Source organism: Lucilia cuprina, chromosome 4 (genome assembly GCF_022045245.1).
Source record: "Lucilia cuprina isolate Lc7/37 chromosome 4, ASM2204524v1, whole genome shotgun sequence".
NCBI lineage: Eukaryota > Metazoa > Arthropoda > Insecta > Diptera > Calliphoridae > Lucilia > Lucilia cuprina.
This window is the reverse complement of record NC_060952.1, coordinates 9270466-9292148: the sequence shown is the minus strand read 5'-3', so window position 1 is coordinate 9292148 and position 21683 is coordinate 9270466. Positions and strand designations below refer to the sequence as shown.

Here is a 21683-nt window from a genome sequence, read left to right as displayed (position 1 = left end):
CTGGTTCTTAACTTATATTACCAATAAACCTTTAGCAGCCCTATATGCATCACTAAACATTAAATGCAGCCGTTTCCTCTACTACTACATTAGCAAGTTAAAAGTTTAACGGATTTCATACAGTTATTTAAATTTGAAACTAATAAAGTGAATTCTTCCGATTTCCGAAAAACGTAAACCAGACCTGAAATTCATGCATATTTTGACCAACCATGAAAAAGTTCATTTTTATTAAGAAAGCTTCATTAAAACAAAATTCTAAATATTTAATTACCAAAATTTCTAACTAAGTAAAACAAAAGAAATCTAAACTCTCAACTTTTTCACAATTTACAAAAATTACTTTCAAAAGTTGTAAAAATATTCTCAAAATTTTTGAAATTTTATCTACAAAACAATAAAAAACATAAAATTAATGCAAGAGCAATTAACCTATTTTTTCACTACATTGGTCTTATTATTTCAACGGATCACAAAAGTTCATTACCACCATATTGGAGAGTACATTCTTCATGTTACAAAAATAAAATACATACATACATTTCAATTCCAAAAAGCTAAGTACCCCAGCACACACTCTTTATTCTTATAAAATACACAATACTACATGTATTAGAGTAAGTTCCCTAACTTGAAATTAGAGCAATATCAAAATGTATAGTACATTCTTTAGTGTAAATCAAAATATGCCAAGCACGTGGGCACCCTACTTACGTATGTATGGCCCAACACAAACATTACTCACACCCAATTTATCCAGCACAACTCACTCACTCAATCGCCTTCCATATATTCAGACAAGGAAGAGCCCATGCAAAACTTTGAAATTCAAATCTAAAATCCAAATCGAAAAAGTTATAAAAATAGAAAATAAACAAAACAAATAAATATTTAAGTAACAGTACTCTGGAACAGATTCCACCAGCCAGTAGTCGTGGTCATAAAAATTCAAGAAAAATAAAGTACTAAAAAAATACAAAAACAAAAAGAAATATATAAAATTAAGTGAAGTGACTAATGCTACTGAAAAGAGTTTAATGATCTTTTAGTAAAAAAAAACGTAAACAAATGAAATAAATACTAAGGTGGGTTTTCTAAACTGGAAAGTTTCTGTTGGCTTAGTAACAAATATTCTAAACTTTTAAAGGAAATTGTTAACAAATTTTTCAAAAATATTGCCAACTGCTATTAAATAATGTCTTAATTACTACTATACGCTATTACTTTTTTCAATTAATTTTCTAAACGTTTAAACTGTTATAAAAAGTCATAAAATTTTATAGTTTCAAAGAATTTTTATTGCATACAAATGAAGTTAAATTTTGTATAATGATCTAATTGTTCACATCAATTATATTACTTATGTTTTAAACAGATTTTTATCACAAAATAATTGTACATTTGAATTATTTATTCATTTTAAAGTATCTGATTTCCAGACTATAGACTAGACTATAAACCAGACTACAGATTAGAATCTAGACTACAGATTAAAATATGGACTACAGACTAAAGGCTAGAATACAGACTATGACTTAAACTAGACTTTGTACTAGACTATAGACTAGATTATATACTAGACTATTGACTAGATTATATACTAGACTATAGACTAGATTATATACTACACAATAGACTAGACTAAAGACTAGACTATAGACTAGATTATAGACTAGACTATAGACTAGACTATAGACTAGACTATAGACTAGACTATAGACTAGACTATAGACTAGACTATAGACTAGACTATAGACTAGACTATAGACTAGACTATAGACTAGACTATAGACTAGACTATAGACTAGACTATAGACTAGACTATAGACTAGACTATAGACTAGACTATAGGCTAGACTATAGACTAGACTAGACTATAGACAGGACTATAGAGTAGACTATAGACTAGACAATAGACCAGACTATAGACTAGACTATAGACTAGACTATAGACTAGATTATAGACTAGACTATAGACTAGACTATAGACTAGACTATGGACTAGACTATAGACTATAGACTAGACTATAGGCTAGACTATAGACTAGACTATAGACTAGACTATAGACTAGACTATAGACTAGACTATAGACTAGACAATAGACTAGACTATAGGCTAGACTATAGACTAGGCTATAAGCTAGACTATAGACTACACTATAGATTAGACTATAGACTAGACTATAGAGTAGACTATAGACTAGAATATGGACTAGACTATGGACTAGACTATGGACTATACTATAAACTAGATTATAGACTAGAATACAGTTATTTATCCCAGTGGATCCGCTTCTGCAGTAAACTATAGACTATATAGATCAAAAACAATCAAACAAAAACAGAAGAATGTATAGTGATGATTGCGGATAGACAGACAGATGGACATTATCAAATTGACTAAACTAATTGGCTCCTGTTAGACGAAACTATTCCTCTTCAGTTCATTTCAATAAAAATGCCGTTAACCAACAATAGTAACAATAATAATTTGATCAATAAACAAGTTTAAAAATTGTATTCCATTAATGTCATTCTTCATTAATATACAATTTCAAAATGAAATTTAACAATAAAATTAAAATTGTTAGAAATTCAATGAAAAAGAAACTTTAAAATAAATGATATTTGCAAAAATGAAAAAATAGCACTAGAAAATTCCTAGAAATAGTTTATTCCAATATGAAAACAATTAGAAAAGACACACTATCACTGACAAGACCAGCCTCACAAGTTGTTAAAGAAATACTTATTTTATATGAAAAAAAAAATATTATGATTGAATTTAACACCCAACAGCAATTGATTTAAATTATAAATGATGTTCTCTCAATTATATTCTTAAATGTGCATACGCACGCACAAAAATTAATTTAAATTTTAATAAAATTGTCTACAATAGTTTTTTTTAATATTTTTTTATAATTTTGTTATATTTCCAGGAGGACAACTTAAAACGAAAAATGGCCAAAAATATGTGTTTAATGGCAGACCGTCGGGTATATTTGTATCGAAAACTTGTGCCACATTTACCGCTATTATAACAATTTTGGCCATTATATTTACCATATTGATAACGTATTTCGTGACAGTCAACACTATGCCTCAAAGGTAAGTTTTTTATTTTTTAACTTTTAGTCTTTAAATAAATTATGACTCAGTGGATAAAAATAAAAAAGCTGAGTTTTTGTGTCAATAAAAAAAAAGAGAAATGACCTTTTTTAGTGGTTTATGATATAAATCATTTATTTGAAAAGCATTTTTTTTATTATACAACAACCTTGGTGAAAAATCAAAACTTTACGGAAATGGAAATCAATTTTAATTTTTACCTGCCATCTTTATTTTATTTCTCTAAAGGAGTGTTTAAATCTCAAACTTTCACTTTTATTTTTCAAGGTGTAAACTATATTTAAGGAGTGTTTGAAATCAGAAATAACTTAATTTTATATCCTTTTCTCATTTTCTACTTTACTTTTCAGTTGCACAAACGGCCATAATGTACAAAATTCTATACAATCACAACCACAAAATACTAGTCCCATTGCGACGGCCAGTATGTTGGGCATGCCACTGCCCAAATCCAAGTACGATAATAAACCTGCTCCTGTTGGTGATATACCGCCCGATAATGATATATTCGGCGAGGATCAAGGCAAATTTACAGATCGTAAACTACAGTTATTCGATGGCTGGTTACCGTTACATTACAAGTAAGTAAAAGTTTAGTGAGTCAGTGAACTGCATGGTGGTTTTATTAATTATTTCTTTTTTACATTTTTTGTTTGTGTTGGTAGAAATAAGCTTACATATGTGTTAGTATAGTTAAGGTTTTTGTTTTGTTTATTTTACATGTTAACCTCAATTTTCTTGTTTTAAACACATTTACTGGTAATGTATTTGTTTTAAATGAATAAATGTTTGTTTCCTGTCACATTACAGCTGTCAGTTTGTTATCCTAATGTAAAAGGTTGTTTTAAAGCTGAAATTTTGGCAAAAATTAAAGTGGAAAGAAAATAAATGCGTCAAATATTTGACCAAATCATGCATTTTTTTGGTAAATTTTTGATACTTGAGGCGTTGTGACAATAAATCGTACCTTTTGCAGCAATATCTCTTCTTCCTCCTCACGCTATAATTTTCTTTGGAATTTTTAAATTTCACAACCAATTCCCGGAACTAGCCTATTATCGCCGTCATCTCTTTAAGACGGTTAAACCGTTGACTAGTTTATTTTATAGAACATTTAAAAGAGATAATAAGTTTTCGCATACAGATAAACGATCTTCAGGTTATAATTAAAGAACAACTAGATCATTATCTCTGTCATCTTTAAAAGGCGTTTAAACCGATAACGTTAGTGTTCACCATTTCGTTGCTGTATTTCTCAACAATTTATTTTAGAATACAAATACAAACGTGCGGATGCGTTTTCTGATATCAAGAGAAACTTTTAAAATACGACTAAGGTTGACAACCGTTTCCACAGCCGCATGATTGTAAATTCTATAACAAATGTTACTTTCTTCTACAATTTAGAATACAAATACATACCTGCGGTTTATAGTAAGGCTGCGGATTTGTAGCCATTTTGTTATTATTTATTCTTGTGTTTCATTTATTTAAGAGCATAAATACAAACCTGCGAATGTGGTTGCGTTTTCCGGTTCCAAGTGAAAATGCTAATTAACTGTTTGATTACAATTGGAACCGCTGGCGACAACTCACAAAACAATCAAAGCAAAATGATTATGTTTGATTTAAAATTATATTTTATTCCATATTAAGAAATTATTCTGAATAAACAGACATAATTTTTTTTCTCATTTTATTTATTTTTATTTCATTTAATATCTTCCATTAATAGAATAATAAGAGGATCGCCAGAGATCACAATAAAAGTATTTTGGCAACCACAAGACGATATTTTGCTCTCCATACAAAATGTATTGAAACTCGTTTTCGACAACGGTTGTGGTTCTAATTGTAACCAAGCTGTAAATGGAGTGCATCTCCGCATCTGCAACGTTGTATTTCTACTCCTACATATGATTATTATTTGTACAAAGTATACATGACATGGTAACTCTAAATTTAGGTAATCCCAAAACTACTGCACAAGATGTCCTTGTGCAGGATTCCTAAATAATTTGAGTGTCTCTCACTCTTCGCGCATTAGGCCGCCTGTATAGTTTGTCGAATTTTCAGGTCGACATTCGGTAGTTGCCTATCATTCCCCAGATCGTCAAAAGCGGTTAAAACATTTCAGAGTGGAAAAATATTTGTGATTAATAGAAACAGATCTAGAAATATTTTCTAAGCAAAACTTTTTGCATTACATAAACATTACAAAATATAATAAATTCAATTTAAAAATAATATCATTACGATTGTGGTTCTAGGCCTTATATAGAAGATATACAGAATTTCTTAAATAATTTAAAAAAAAACCACAACAAATGTATATTGTAAAACTATCTTATATCTAAAACCGCAAAAATTATTAAATAAAATGCAATTTATAGAACTGTAATGTATCATCACCTCAAACGCCAACACTTAAAACAAACACATACCACAATTATATTAATTTATACGCTCTGAAATACACCTTAAATTATGCTAAAAAGCGTAATTGTTAAAAAATAAAATCAGTAAAAACAAACAAATAAGCAAAAAAAAAATAAACAATAACCACTTAATTAAAATAGTGACAAAATACAGGTTTGTTGTAAAAATTATATTGTAAATACAAGCATTTAACAATGTAATGTAAAACAAGAGGCGCAAACATTACACACATTTTCGAAATAATGAGCTAAAAGTAGGTGCACGCAATTTAGCTTGTAATTTAAAGTAGATGCACGAAGAAATTTTTTTTATAGAAAAAGAAATAAACCAAATTGACACCAAAGTGCTAATAGTTTTTCAATAACATATGTTGACAAAGTATATACATCGGTACGACAATACTATGCAACAATCTGTTGTCAATAGTGAGCTTACCACGTTTGTTAACATTTAGACAACTCATGTGTATAAAATTTAGATTATTGACAACGTTGCTTATAATTTTAAAGTTGAATTCTAAAAATAAGTGTTAAAATACACAAAGAGAAAAATAAATAAATAAAATTGACATCAAAGTGTTTATAGTTTTTCAATAACATACGTTGACAAATTTTAAACATAGGTACGACAACACTATGCAACAATCCGTTGATCAATATTGATCTTACCACGGTTGTTAAAATTTAGATTTTGACAGCGAATTGATGCATTGTTGACAACGATGTGTTGTCAACACTACATAATGTTGTCGTAAGTATGTACGTACTTTGACAATGGATGTTATTGAAAATTTTGGTGTCAAATTGGTCCCAGGCGTATATATTTCTTTATCCCTCTATGTACTTAGGTATACGATTATATGTAAGTAGTAACAAATGTTCTTGAAAGTAATGCATATGTTATGTGGTAGTCATTAAAATGTAAGTTGTTATATAAGTACAAGTTTTAGCCAAATTGGTAACAGGCGTATTTCTTTTCCCCTCTGTGTACTTACTTTTTCCCTCTGTATTCGTATATGTAAGTAGTAATAGAAGTACTTAAAAGTAATGCACATTTTATGTAGTAGTCATCAAATAGTAAGTTATGTAAATAATGGTTTTTACAGATATTTTGCTGGGTATCTAAACTGATAATCATCTCGCCTTTAAACTAACAGTGAACACTGCTACGACTCAAACTACAGTCGTAAAAATTTCTTTGTGTTTAGCTTTTAGTTAAAACTTTGAAATTGAATAAAAACAATACACAGTGCATTACACAAATGCCACGATTTGAAAATGTTAAATTGCTGTGTATTGTTCTTTCACTCTTGTTATTGTTACTAATGTCGATGCCGCTGTCGATGTTTTTTTTTTTTTTTTTTGTTATTTTTGCAGATCTATTGCTGACATACATTATTGGCAACATGCCACAGCTGTTAAAGTAATGAATGCAGCTACTTTCAATAAAATAAGCAAACAACTACGAACTACAGCAGAAAACTTTAAGCGCAGGGCGCTACAGAAAAAATTCAGTTTGTACACTCATTTTTCCTATAAAGATTCTCTTTGATCGAAAAACATGTTTTCTATAAGACTTTTTTCCACACAAATCTTTGTACGTCTGCCTTTGACAGCTTGGCTGGTATGCAACAAACAGCAGCTAAGTAGTAGCAAATAATTATGACATGTGTGCAACATTTGAAGTCTTTGAACGGTATTTGTTTCTTTCTAAGATTGAAGATCAATTTTTAGTTAAGTGTGTACAACACGCACGCTTTTCTCTATATATATTTAAACAATTATAATTTTTTTTAAACTTTAAAAGAAGAACCGCTTAAATTAAAAAAAACATGTTGCATTTATTAGAAGATAAAAATACAAACATAAAATCAGTTAAAAAATTGGTTATTGGTAATAGAAGAAGAAGACAAACTAAAACTTATAATTTTTTTAAAAATAGTTTGCCATAGTTAAATTGTAGTCTACTGTTGCGTTGTCTAATGATTTGACGTTGTATGTTCATGACGATCGTAAGTACGTTAGCTAACGTTGATGTATTTATATTGGAATTAAAGATGATAGCAGTAACCAGGAAATACGCTTTGGTTTTTTTTACAAAAGAAATTGTTTAGTTTTACAGAATTTTCAGTTTTTATGTTGCATATACGTATTTCTCATGTTAAATGCGTATTACAGAAGTTGTATACAGTGGCACGAATCTTATGAACATAGGTATCCTATTTATTTGCACAATTTTAAGCAGAGAGTCTACTCTATGATCTATGTAAATATATACCGATCTAATTTCAAACATTATAACCTTTAAGACAACATAGATTATTGCTAAAACTAAACCAAATAATAGTCAATAAACTTGTCAATAGCTAGAACTAATCTCCAAAAATTACACAGGCCGACACACTTTTAACCCATAGAGTTTTTTGTAAAATATACATACGAAAGTCCTATATTTTTGTCAATTTATCCTTGTATTACTTATTAAGTTGAGTGTCCCTAGGAACTGACTTCTTAAGAATCTCAACAAAATATTTTGTTGAAAAAGATCTCAGTTCACTGCCAGCGATTGAAAATTTGCTTTCCCCAGCAAAAGCTCTGTAATGGGTTGTACTTACATAACCACATACATTTTAATGAGAACTACTTATAGTCAGCATTACTCCCACGGGGGGCGTGTTACCTTGATGAAATCTCCATCTTGGTGTTATTGCAATTCCGGTGTAAAGAGTTTCTACCAATACCAAAAGTCTGCCGGGACTATAAACTGTTGATGTCAAATGCATCCTAAGCTTCGACTTGGAATGATTTTGCATAGTGTCTAACCAGACCACCAATTTGGTACTACAGCCAGCCAGTTGCCCGCAAGATTTGTCCTGGCTGGTCAATTGTTTGAAGTTTCTTCGGGATCCGCGTAGTGCCTGTAGTTTAATACACAAAATTGAAGGGAAAGAATGTTTGTTTAAGGACTGATATATCCTAATGGATTGGATAACAGGTCTGTGTACAAAGCAGCATATGCTGGATTCCTGAACCAGATCGGTATTTCTTACCGGTCGTATAGTAGGACGGCGGTATATGCTGGGGAATTGTCTGGTTAGCGTTCAATGGTTGCCCACATCCCGTAGAGTGATCTTTATGATCATGGGAATGCAAATGATGCAAAAATTGATGAAAGATCGGGAAAGTCTCGTTATACTGGAGATTAGTACTGATTTAGTATGCCTTTTTATACTTCGGGGAAGTTTCTCGGTGCTGGAGAATATTGATTCATGCTACGCGACTAATTGTCGTGGCAATTATGAGGTTTAGTTACCTTTTTAAATTTCTACATCCTTTTGTCACATGGATCAGTTCATAAAAGAGGGATCCTGATCCATTGATCGGACTGAGATGATGGTTAATTGCATTTTAAATAATGCAATCTTTCATGGCATCATAAGGGTGGTCGTCTATCGGCGTAAGATACCGAAATATTGATTTCACCCGATGTTGAGATTATCCTTCGATTGTGTTTTCCTTTGGGCTTAAGCCCAAAGACATCACGACATCTTGCTATAGTAGACATCTTGCTATAGTAGCAAACGGGGCTACTATAGCAAGAGATTTTAGACTGACAACGAGAAAAAATATTTGGCTCACAAACAGATTTTTGAAATGGGTGCCATAATTCTTAAAACGTCAAAAATGATCGTTATTAAAAGATCTTATATATATGTTTTTAAACCATCATACCAACTCGTTACACTATTTGTCGGCTTTAGTCGTTTCAAAAAAAAGTAAATGCTTAGAAATTCTTTAACATTATTATCTGCAATATGATCATCTATCTGATCGTTGATAATAAAACTAGGCAAATACTAAAATTATAAATGCTCATACTCACTCACTGGTATTACACGTCAAAACCAATATACATACATAATAACAGCAGAACTTGTATGCCAAAGCTATTAACTTTTTTGCTGATTCTAAGAAGTTCTCTTTTGTAATAAATTGAAAAATGTACGATCATATTCATTCTACCATCATACAAAACGTCATCGTTTAAAGTCAGTACTATTGCAACTTCTACTAAAACAACAATGACGTGATCATTAGCAATTAATTCAAGACGAGTATTTAAAGATTGTGTATTGAAGTTTTTGTTGTGTTTTTTTTTTCTTTACTATATATCTGACTGACTCTAGTTTATTGTAATTACATGTTGTTGTGATGATGTTGATCGCTTATAGCACTACTGTTTGTCACGATCGGGTACATACTATTCATTCTATTGATGAGAACGTGTTTCTTTTATGCTTGTCGTATTTTCCCTGTAAAGATTGGGGATCTTTTTTTTTGTATAGAGTTGAACTGAATGATCTCAATACATGCAAACTAGTAATTACGAATTATTTGTGTTATGACACCTTTTAGTATTTCATGTTAAACGATGATCACTTTATGGTTATTATAGACAGTCATAATGACATCATTTACAGTAATAAAAGACGAATAAATTACATCAATAATCATCGTTGATGAAGTGTTGATGTCATTAGAATTATTGACATGTTTGTAAGTAATTGATTTTAATAACTGTTTTATGTGCAGAGTTTCAAGTTTTACATTTTCCTGTGAAAGTAGATTTGATAAAAGCTAGACATGGTTTAAACGTACCAACCATTCTTCATTAGACACTGATACTAATAGTGTAATATCTATTGTCTTTCGAACCCGTTGTTACAATAGTTTATATTAATCAATAGAGAAAACAATACACTTAAAGCTCAAAACTTTTAAAATGGGTTATAAAACATATTCTAGATTTTGAAAGTTTTGACAAATTTTCAAAGATTCCTCAAATCCGCTAACAAAATATTGTTTATATAATATGATTATTTGAAATTTAATAAGATTATTTTTAGAAATTAAGTAAAACAATCAAAAAATTACTAAAATTTTTAAACAAATATCTATTCACATTACATTGACCTTTTTTTCAATCATTATGGCATTATCTATTTGCATTGCATGCAATTTAGAAATTACGTCAAATGAACGAAAATACAAAAACATTACTAAGTGAATAAAAATTTGCTCACTTTTGACTGATTGACATTTTGGCATTCGAAATATTGCAACTTAAAGGCGAACAAAACAATTTTAATTGCAAATCGGTGGCAAGAATTTGAATACAAACATTTCCGGTATTTCCTAAATAGATTACAAGTAAGAATGTATATATGGGTATGACTGATTTAAATGATACCCTACATCAGTGAGTATACTAAAAATTATCTATTAAACATTGTCACAACCACGTAAGTCGAATATTAGATAGTACCGTGGACTCCTTTTTTGAAAATACATAACTCTCAGGGGTTGCGTGTAAATATTCTTAACACAAAAAAATAATTATTTTTTAACGATTCTCAGTTCCCTACTATCGATTATTAATTTTCATTTCACAGTAATATTGAAAAAAATCTGCAATCTTTTCGAAATGGGTTTTAAAAACTCTCGCTATTTTGAGCTTAATTGGGGCAACATAAAATTTACAACATGGTGTTTTTAAAAAATTAACATGGTCAGTCCATGCCTGATTGACATACGACTTTGAATCAGACCAAAGAGATGTTTGGGATTACCTAAATGCCTCATGTATTTCAATAATTTTTACAGGATTTTTATATTAATTTTAAAATATATTTTAAACAATTTTTTGATACATGGACACATGGGTTAAATACACAAATTGAAACCAAAGTGTTTACAATTTTTCAATAACGTACGTTGTCAAAGTATATACATACGTACGACAACTCTATATAATTTTATCAATGCAACGTTCAACATTGCAACAATTCGTTGTCGAAATCTAATAAAAGTGTTGTCGTCAGGTTATATTTTGCAAGACGCGACGCCGATTTAGAATTTGAGCGTGATAAGTGAATTATTGACTTTCAAGTCATTTCCTGATGGGAACTCTGTAGTTTTGCAGAGATATTAGTTCATTTAAAAGTATCTTTATTGTATTGGTTCAAATTATCTTAAAAATTGCTATCTGTAACCGTGCGAACATAGCTTAATCGAACCGAAAACTGCCTCCGAGCCGATTGGTTTACCTTCAGATCGTTGAAGAGCTAATAATTTTGAGTGTTACAAATATGATCACAAATGCATAATACCCTTCTCACAATGGTCGGGTATAATTAGCATCATACTTTTTCAAAATGGATTCATACTCGTCGCACTATTCTTAAAAAAATATATATTTTGGATTTTTTTGCATTTAGACGTGTGTATGCGGAAAAGTATCTTTCCGATTATTTGTTTAACTCATACGATATAAAATTTTTTAACACTTTTTTGTTTTCTCCTGATGCTTATAGAACAATATTTTTGCATTTGTTTGCATTTCAACAGAAAACGATCAATAACTAGAAAATTAAAATAAATATTTTTTCAACTGTCTGCTAAATTGAATATAAAAATAATTTATTTATGTTTTTGCATGAATTTGTTATTGATTGTTGATATAAAACGTATGTTTTCGCTTAAAACAAATATCTGTAGGTATATAAAAGTGAAGGAAAATTTTATATAAATATAAAAGTATAAAAATATCCGCATTATGAAATTGCATTTAATTCGACAATAAATAATAAACTTTCCTTTCTTTACAGTCTCATTATCGAACCCAATCTGAGAAAATCCCTTAACAATGGCAGTGTAGCCATACATATAAAACGAGATGAACGTGTTGCCAGCTTTGAGCCCATTGTCCTAGATGTTAATAATGTCACCATTTCAAATGTACGCGTTATAAGAGCTTTAAATCAGACCAGTTTGGAAGAAATTGAATTGGATTTTGATAGCGAGTATGGTTTGGATAATAGTACATTTGTGGTGACTTTGACGAAAGCATTGGCCGAGGAAAAAGACTTAAAATTGGTATTAAGCATGGACTTTGTAAGTCAAATTACCGATACATTACAGGGAGTTTACAAGACTAGTTATGTAAATGTAGATACAGGAAAACAAGAGTAAGTTATTTTTTTTCACAAAATCTTTAAAGAAATTAAAGCTGATAATAAATTTCTTTACAGATGGATGATTAGCACCCAATTTTCGCCCATAGATGCCCGCAGAGCTTTCCCCTGTTTTGATCGTCCCGATATGAAAGCAAACTTTACCGTCAGTATTATTAGACCCACTAGAACTTCTATGGCTTTGTCCAATATGCCCGTTTATCATAGCTCGTAGGTTTACTCTCTTATAACCAATTATTTTCTTAATTTAATTTAATTTATGCTCTTCCAATGCAGCATCCAACGTCCCGGTTTTACTCGTGATGATTTCATGACCACACCCAAAATGCCTACCTACCTCTTAGCTTTTATTGTATCTAATTTAGTCAAGTCACACTTTTCGGATGTAGATGCCAATTTAGTGCCTCGTGTGGAAATCTGGACTAGACCGGAAAATAAGGATATGACCCGTTATGCTTATTCTTTGGTGCGCAAATTTTTACCCTATTATGAGGGTTATTTTGGTATTAAAAATCGTTTACCTAAAATCGATTTAGTTTCGGTACCTGATTTTGGTTTTGGTGCCATGGAAAATTGGGGTCTAATAACTTTTAGGTATTTTTCAAAGATACACCAAAACAATTTTAAATAATTAATAATTTTTTTCTTCTTCCCAATTCTACAGAGATTCTGCTCTTTTGGTACCGGAAGATTTAGAGAAGGCCTCTTCCTCTGAACATATGGAATATGTAGCTCAAATTGTGGCCCATGAATTGGCTCATCAATGGTTTGGCAATTTGGTTACCCCCAAATGGTGGAATGATTTATGGCTTAAGGAGGGTTTTGCCTGTTATATGAGTTATATTGCCTTGAATAGTGTACATCCTGAATTTGAAATTATGGATACTTTCACCGTGTTCGAATTCAAGGAATCCATGCAGCACGATTCCGATAATAGTTCTCATGCCATTTCTTTTGATGTTAAATCTACTAATGATATCAGAAGAATATTCGATCCTATTACCTATTCCAAGAGTACGATTTTATTGAGAATGTTAAATTCCATAGTGGGCAATGAAGCTTTTAGAGATGCTACACAAGATCTGTTGAAATCTTTTACCTATGAAAATGCCGATCGTAATGATTTGTGGGAATATATGACTAAACAGGGTCATTTAAAGAAAACCTTACCCGATGATATGGATATTAAGAGCATTATGGATAGTTGGATCTCTAAGCCCGGTTATCCAGTGGTGACGGTAGAAAGAAGAGATGCTGATTTGATTGTTACCCAGGAACGTTATCTCTTGCCCTCCAAGAATATGTCCGATGATAGTAAATGGATTGTTCCAATCACCTATGAAACTGATGAACTTCATAAAGGCGACAGCATACCCACCCATTGGCTTATGGATAATGGCCATGAATTGGTTATTACAGATGCCTTTACTTCTGATAATAATTCCGAAAATGTTGTTTATTTAAATTTGAATAGACAGGGTTATTATAGAGTAAATTATGATATGACTTCATGGTTGGCCTTGAAAAAGAAATTCTCCTCTTTGCCACGTGTAACTAGAGCTCAACTTTTAGACGATTCTTTACATTTGTCTCAGGCGGAATATTTGTCTTATGATATTCCTTTGACATTTTTAATGGAAATTTTCACTGCCACCGATGATGAGCTATTGTGGTCGGCCGCTCAACAGGGTTTGAATTATTTGATTCATATGTTGAATCGTGAACCTGCCTATGAGACATTTAGGGTAAGTTTGAGAAGGTTTTGGGGGGGAAATATTTGTTTGTATTAATAATTTCACTGTGTTTTTTAGGCCTTTATGAAATTTTTGGTTAGACCTGCCTTTGATCGTTATGGTTTACAAGAACCTGATAATGAGAGTCATATTCAGTTGCAACATCGTGCTTTGGTCGCTAGATTAGCTTGTAAATTTAAATATGATCGTTGCTATAATGCTGCCCATATTAAGTACAGAGAATGGATGGCTGATCCTAAATCAAATCCGTAAGTATTGTTTATTATAGAATTTAAAAACTTATTACTAAGTAATTTATGAAATAACTACTTATATTATTCATTACCAAATATGACTTTACTGGGAATTTCAACTGAATTATCAAAGTTTAAGAATTGATATGAATCACTTTGTTAACTAAGGGTACTAAATATGCACCTTTAAAAAACATATTATGACTCACTCTGTAATCTGAAGGTACTAAACAAATTCACCACTTTACAGTTCTCACCTTTAGCTAAAAAAAGATTCACCCACACTTTGTTGATTATAAAAATAACACACCACACTCTTTTCGATTTCCAACACTATTAACAAAAACAGAAATTGACACCCATAATCATATGCCCGGCTAGCTCAGTCGGTAGAGCATGAGACTCTTAATCTCAGGGTCGTGGGTTCGAGCCCCACGTTGGGCGCAGTAAATTTTTTCTTAATTCTTTTCAAAATATAAATTTTTTATTTTCAGTATTACGCCCAATATGAAACCAACAATTTATTGTACTGCTTTGGCTGAGGGTTCATTCCAAGAATGGTATTTCGCCTATAAACAATACAAACGTACTACAAGTGCCTCCGAAAAGGAACAGATACTCTCATCATTGGGTTGCACCACCAAGCCTTGGTTATTGTCCAAGTAAGTAAAATAAAAAATTTAGAAAAATAATGAGAAAAAAATGAAGAGAAGGTTCTACCGAGATTTGAACTCGGATCGCTGGATTCAAAGTCCAGAGTGCTAACCATTACACCATAGAACCGCATGTAAAACGAGTGGCCAAAATATAGTTTCATAATTAACCCTCTAAATGTTTCTATATAATTTTTTTTTGCAGATATTTAAATATGACCATTAACCCTACATCGGGCATTTTAAAACAAGACGGTGCACGAGCATTTAAAGCGGTGGCAGAAAATCCCATAGGTTTCGAAATAGCTTTGGATTTCCTGCAAACGAATATTAAAGACATAGCAGAATAGTAAGTTTTTAAAAGGAGATAGTAATAAAAAATTGATCAAAAATTTTAAATATTTTTCTCTAGTTTCGGTGATGGCTTTTCTACATTAAGCTCTATGATCAAATCGATTACCACCTATATGAGCAAAGACTATCACAAAGAACAATTGGAACGTTTCAGAGATAAATCACAAAAATTGGGTTTAAAATCAGTGGTTACTGCCATAGATTTAGCCATGGAACAAGTTAACAACAACATTTACTGGCGTAATCGTTCTTATTATAGTCTAAAGGGTTTCTTAGAGGATATCGTAAGAGAATTCCAAATCAATATCTTCTAAGTCGAGGACTATGAAATAAAATCGCTAAACGATCTTTTTATTATAAGTTTTCAAAATTTTCAAATGTTTGCAAAATTTATAAGAAATTTAATCTCAAGAAAAAACGAAATGATTTAGACTAAATTCCTTAAATATTTTCATTCCTTTTTAAGGATTAACTTGATAAAAAGTCTTAAAGATCACAAAAATTTTTTTTTATTTATTTTGCAAACAAAGTGATATAATTTTAGTTTATTTTAACAAATTTTAGTATTGAGCTTTTAAGCTAAATATTTTTTAAAAAACTTTTTATCATTTATTAATATATACTTTTTTTATAAATTATTTATTTTCGTTTTAATTTTATTTCTTTTTTTGTCATTATCATTTTTTTTTTTAATTTTATATTTTTTAAGTATTGTTCCTATATTTAAAAAAAAAAGAATAACATTAATATTAAGAACTTAAAAACAACGCAGATAATAATGTCTGTCATTCCTTCGTTTACAAATTTATCTGCAAGAAAATTTGTTCGCTGGCAAGGAACACAACAATCACATGCAACAAACTAAACAATACACAGAATAAAATGCTGCTGATGTAAAATGTTAATAGTTTTAAGAAAAATTAACAAAAATTTCTTTTGAAATTTATCTAAAAAAAATTAATAACCAAAAATATAAACTACTTAAATACATATTCAAGAAATCAATACTAACTGCCGACAACTATTAAGTAAATAAATTTATTATTAAAAATAAAAAAACAAAATAAACTTTAAATAAATTATAAGAATACTTCATAAAAAATAAGTTAAACATTAAATTTTAAACATAAAGCCGTGATACACGGTTGTCAGATCTTACAACGTTGTCAGTAAAATGTTGAGAAAATGTCTAATAATCATCTGAACTTATAGTTTTTCTTTTGCAACGTTGTCAGAAAAAACATTACCAAAAATATTGCAAGACAAAATTTGTAAGTTGACAGTATTATTAGACATTTTCTGCACATTTTACTGTCAATGTTGTAAGATCTTACAACCGTGTATACATAGGAATACATTACACTACATTTAAGCACAATTGCCTAAACAAAAACTTTTATTTTAAATTTTTTTTTTTATTTTTTAATTAAAAATTTGGCTTTTCTTTACTAAATTTCTTTTGTAAATATTAACTTATATGTTCGGCTTAATATTTAAATAAAATTTAAATTTAAAGAATTAGCATAAAGAAAGGCAGCCTTATGTTAAAATGCGTGAAAACTATAGGAATTAGAAAATAAACAAAACAAAAAAACTGAGTGTCCTTAAATGAAATTTCACCAGAAAGCAACTTGTCTTAATGATGAATATTAGTTTTAATAATAGAAATGAACGAGCTATACAGATAAAAATATTATTTTTTAAAACTTTATAGCAAGCATATAAAATTAAGCAAATGCCTCATTTTTTATTTGTCAGATTTTTTTTTTCTAGCTTTTATAACCCATTTATGTTTATACAAATATGAAAAATTATACAATATATATTTTAATAAAACATACGTTAATTATTTAAGTCAATCATACATAATATATATTATTTTTACAACAATAAAATCAGAATTACTCATAAAAATCTTTGTAACATTACATTAAATTTGAATATAAAATGAAATACTAAGCGTAATTATTATTACATCATTAAATGTTTTTAATTGTATCTTGTACTTGAAGTAGTAGTTAAAAAAAAAGAAATTTATTTAAATAAAAATTACAAAAAAAAATGGAAATTTAATATTGTGTTTTATTTAAAAATCTGTTGTAGTAGTAAAAAACTTGGTACCCTTGGTTTCCCAGGTTTTATATTTTATTAATTGATAAATTAATACCAAGAAGTAAGTGAAATTCTGTAGTAAAAAAGCAAAAAGTACATAAGTTGTTTGATTGTACTTTTTAGGATAGAACGTTTTAAAGTTATAGTGCCTTATGCAAAAACGATTATTAAAGTTAACAATGGTTTATTACAACACTTTTTCTATATAAAAACAGGTTTTAACAACCATTGTTAACTTAATAATCGTTTTTGCATAAACTCAATACATAACTGTACATTTAAAAATTTCAATATTTTCAAAAGTTCTGCTCCGGTGTTTATTAAAAAAATTACACAATATAGATTTCAAAAATGCAAAAACAAGATTTTTACATATATTGAGATATATACTTTTTTCATTTTTGTCACAGAATTACTATTGAAGCCTTTTAGTGAATAATTTTATGAAGAATATATAATATCTCTTGATATAAAGGTAATAGGTTCAAAAACTATCTTCATATAAATGATCATTTGATTAGATAAACTATATTATAGAAAACTCGATTACCTTTAGTTAAACACTATAATAAATTTCGAAGAATGAAAAAAAACTATAGAGGACCACACAAATTCTTATTCAATTAGTTCGGAGCAAAAAAAAAACGAAGTACTTCCAAAAGAATAACATTTATCACCACTTTAAGAGCACTAAGTGCATTATTTTTACCTTTCGTGGAAGTCCATTTTTTATTAAATTTAACGTTTATTTTTTTCGTACTAAAATTTATTTAATTAAACCTCTTTTATTATGGTGTTAATCAATTTATTTATTTATATTAATACTATTTGAGTATTCTATAATACTACAATTTCACTTTCTAATAACTTCGAAAAAAGAACATAAAAATTACTTCCTGAAAATGACTTCAGATGTAGTGAATTTGAAATCAAATAAAAAGGACATACCTCCTATGACAAGCCTTTGTTAAAATTATAACTTCTTCAGGTTTTTTGCAGTACTTCCATGGAGTAAATTCTACTTCTTTTTCGCTTCTATGGAAGTTCTTTTTTTCTGATGTTCTTTATTGCAGAATCTGTTTCACTTAAGCCTCATTATGTAAAACGCTATTTTTCTAGGCCAGGCTTTAGTAATTTAGCAAGAACTAATTAACTAACCAAACGTACTGGTTAGTACATTTTGATATCTACGGCCTAGTCCATAGTCTAGTCTTTAGTCCAGTCAATAGTCTAGTTTATTGTCTAATCAATAGTCAAGTCTAAAGTCTAGCCTCTAGGCCCGTCTATAGTATAGTCTATAGTCTCGTCTTTAGTATAGTTTATAGTGTCTAGTGTCTGTCTAGTCTATACTCTAGTCTCTGTCTTATATACATATATTCTTGATAATCAAGAATAGGACCATAATTGACCCAAATAAGGTCACCTCCAGAAAATTACTTTAACGTACATTACAGGTGGATATATTAGATTCGGCATAGCCCTCTTCTTAAAATTCAAAATTAAGTCTACCATTTTTTCTTTCTCGCCCAGAAACATATATTTTTTCGAAGTTTAGATTTTCGAAATACATACTAATTTCCTCAAATGTTAGTTCAAAATATATATACATTTAAAAGTTATTCATTTTCAAGTTCTAATTGGATATTTTTAAAAAATTTCGAGAGAAAAATATTGAAATGACACATTTGGCAAAATTTGAATATAGCCCGGCTAGCTCAGTCGGTAGAGCATGAGACTCTTAATCTCAGGGTCGTGGGTTCGAGCCCCACGTTGGGCGAGTTACTTTTTAATTTTGTTTCTAACTAAATGACAAAGTATTTCTATAAAAAAAATTATGAAAAAATATTAATTCAGATCTGCTCAATCATTTAGAAAAGTGTACTTTTTAGTCTCCGTTTTTAAAATGTCTTGCTATTTTACGTAACTTATCGAAACATCATGTGTTATGACACCACCATATCTTTTTAATACACTGCCTTATCATGCTAAGACATCATTATCTGTTTGTTGAGTGTTGGAGGTGAACTTTCTGTGGTTGTGATAAGTGTAGCTTTTCTTAATACTCTATGGTGTTTGCCTTTACTAAGTTTTGTTTATTAATTTCTATATATAAGAGGTGAATAGAGTGTTGAGTTCAAACAGTGTTGGAAATTGCTATTTAGTTGAAACATTTTGAAAATAAATTCCATTTAGTTATTGTGATATCTTGAGTTGATTCGATTGATATGAAATTTTATGAAACTATTTATATAATTAAGATATAGCCAATTTACACCTATGAAATGAGTTTATGGGGTATCAAATTTGAAAAATTTATATATTTATTTCAGTTAACATTGTTTAAATAATTTTTTTAATATTAATATACATTTTATAAAAAAATATTTAGTAAGATTAGTTCGGAACTATTTGGCTGCCTAATTTCTATATAGACTTGTGTGATGCGCTATTCGCGGATACGCTAACTGCCCGGCTAGCTCAGTCGGTAGAGCATGAGACTCTTAATCTCAGGGTCGTGGGTTCGAGCCCCACGTTGGGCGAAATGGTATTTTTGCTGATATCTAGCTATAAAGTCCTTTTAAAATTTTGGAGCGATTACGAAAGAACACGAAAACACGCATGTACGTACCACGGGGGGGGCAACGATTGATAGGGGGGGTTCTATTTCCACTACAAACTTTCTTACCACTCAAAAATAGAGACCATTTTAGGAATACTCTAGGTTCTACCGAGATTTGAACTCGGATCGCTGGATTCAAAGTCCAGAGTGCTAACCATTACACCATAGAACCGCTTGAAAGACCCGGACAAAGTTACGCCAAATAAAATTACACTAAAAAGATATAGAAAACGGAACATATGTTTAGATATTTTAAAAAGAAAATATAAAAACTTAACATGCAAAGCCATAGTGAAACCGACAAGTGTTCGGATTTTTCACTTCGTTATTCTTGTTCATTTAGTTTAAACCAATCTTTTGCTGGGTTTCTTATTTAAAGAAAAAAAGCAAAAAAATATTCGTTGAAGGTTCTACCGAGATTTGAACTCGGATCGCTGGATTCAAAGTCCAGAGTGCTAACCATTACACCATAGAACCTGTCGACAGACAAATGTCAAAGTCGTAATTTCAAAAACTGCTTATAATTACAAGAGGGAATTTGCAGAAATGTGATGATTTCAAGGTTGGGAAAAATGGGTGTAATCTAGTTAAATTTTATGTAAAGCGGGTGATGTACTTAAAATATATGATGTGTATGTATAGGATACACTCCTGTAATTTTCATTATAAACAAAATAAGCGTACATAGTATTACATAACAAAAAATATCCATCACAAGTGGCAGAATTTTTTAGCGCGATAAAAATGTAAGCAGATATTAAAAAATGGTTGTGAAGAGAAAATTACCTCAATATTTTATTATAATTAATTATGTACTCTCTGGTGTATTTGTCTCATTTAGTTCAATTTTAATTGATCTCTGAGTCATTTCAATCAATGTCTATAAAAAATTAGGTTAAATTGTTGTTTTTTATAAACGAAATAAGAAAAGATGATATATGAATTTTTGTAATAAATAAAATGAAACCAAAAAATTTTGGAATTCAATAACACATTTACATTATGTAAATTACATATATATTTCATACTATATTATTTTTATATATTTTTCAAGTAACCCATGAATTTAATAAAAGTTATTGAAAACTTTTCTATATAAAACATTATTTATTTAAAAAATATTTTGTTTTAATAAGAAAAAAAGATAATTCTTCGGTATTTTACCAGGTTCTACCGAGATTTGAACTCGGATCGCTGGATTCAAAGTCCAGAGTGCTAACCATTACACCATAGAACCGCTTAAAATTCTGATGGCAAAAATGAAAATTCCACTTGGTGTGTTATTAAAATATAAAAAAGATCACTTAGAGGTCAAGGTAAAATTTTAATTAAAATATTTTTTTATTAATAACC

At 29.7% G+C, this 21683-nt stretch overlaps 1 protein-coding gene and 7 non-coding genes across 12 annotated transcripts in view; 4 read left to right on the top strand and 4 right to left on the bottom strand.

Annotated features, from left to right (window-relative positions):
- LOC111685878 (aminopeptidase N) overlaps nucleotides 1-16202 on the top strand; it is a 94122-nt gene extending 77920 nt beyond the window's left edge. For 3 of the 5 annotated variants that reach the window (XM_046948821.1, XM_046948820.1, XM_046948819.1), the window contains 10 exons: nucleotides 2943-3111; nucleotides 3483-3713; nucleotides 12239-12598; nucleotides 12662-12814; nucleotides 12881-13198; nucleotides 13269-14349; nucleotides 14416-14606; nucleotides 15086-15253; nucleotides 15450-15593; nucleotides 15657-16202. In XM_046948821.1, coding sequence (XP_046804777.1) covers nucleotides 2943-3111; nucleotides 3483-3713; nucleotides 12239-12598; nucleotides 12662-12814; nucleotides 12881-13198; nucleotides 13269-14349; nucleotides 14416-14606; nucleotides 15086-15253; nucleotides 15450-15593; nucleotides 15657-15912 — 3071 coding nt within the window. In that variant the 3' untranslated portion in view covers nucleotides 15913-16202. The remainder of the gene's footprint in view (nucleotides 1-2942; nucleotides 3112-3482; nucleotides 3714-12238; nucleotides 12599-12661; nucleotides 12815-12880; nucleotides 13199-13268; nucleotides 14350-14415; nucleotides 14607-15085; nucleotides 15254-15449; nucleotides 15594-15656) is intronic. The other 2 variants (XM_046948822.1, XM_023448165.2) reach the window with 2 other exon arrangements.
- On the top strand, nucleotides 14963-15035 carry Trnak-cuu. Its single transcript has one exon. It is a non-coding gene; the product is annotated as a tRNA-Lys (tRNA).
- Trnaq-uug lies at nucleotides 15303-15374 on the bottom strand. Its single transcript has one exon. It is a non-coding gene; the product is annotated as a tRNA-Gln (tRNA).
- Nucleotides 16203-19414: 3212 nt separating the features above from the next.
- Nucleotides 19415-19487, top strand: Trnak-cuu. Its single transcript has one exon. It is a non-coding gene; the product is annotated as a tRNA-Lys (tRNA).
- A 690-nt stretch (nucleotides 19488-20177) lies between these two features.
- On the top strand, nucleotides 20178-20250 carry Trnak-cuu. The gene has a single exon. It is a non-coding gene; the product is annotated as a tRNA-Lys (tRNA).
- A 180-nt stretch (nucleotides 20251-20430) lies between these two features.
- Nucleotides 20431-20502, bottom strand: Trnaq-uug. The gene has a single exon. It is a non-coding gene; the product is annotated as a tRNA-Gln (tRNA).
- Nucleotides 20503-20735: 233 nt separating this feature from the next.
- Trnaq-uug lies at nucleotides 20736-20807 on the bottom strand. Its single transcript has one exon. It is a non-coding gene; the product is annotated as a tRNA-Gln (tRNA).
- Nucleotides 20808-21495: 688 nt separating this feature from the next.
- On the bottom strand, nucleotides 21496-21567 carry Trnaq-uug. Its single transcript has one exon. It is a non-coding gene; the product is annotated as a tRNA-Gln (tRNA).
- Between the last annotated feature and the right edge of the window lie 116 nt (nucleotides 21568-21683).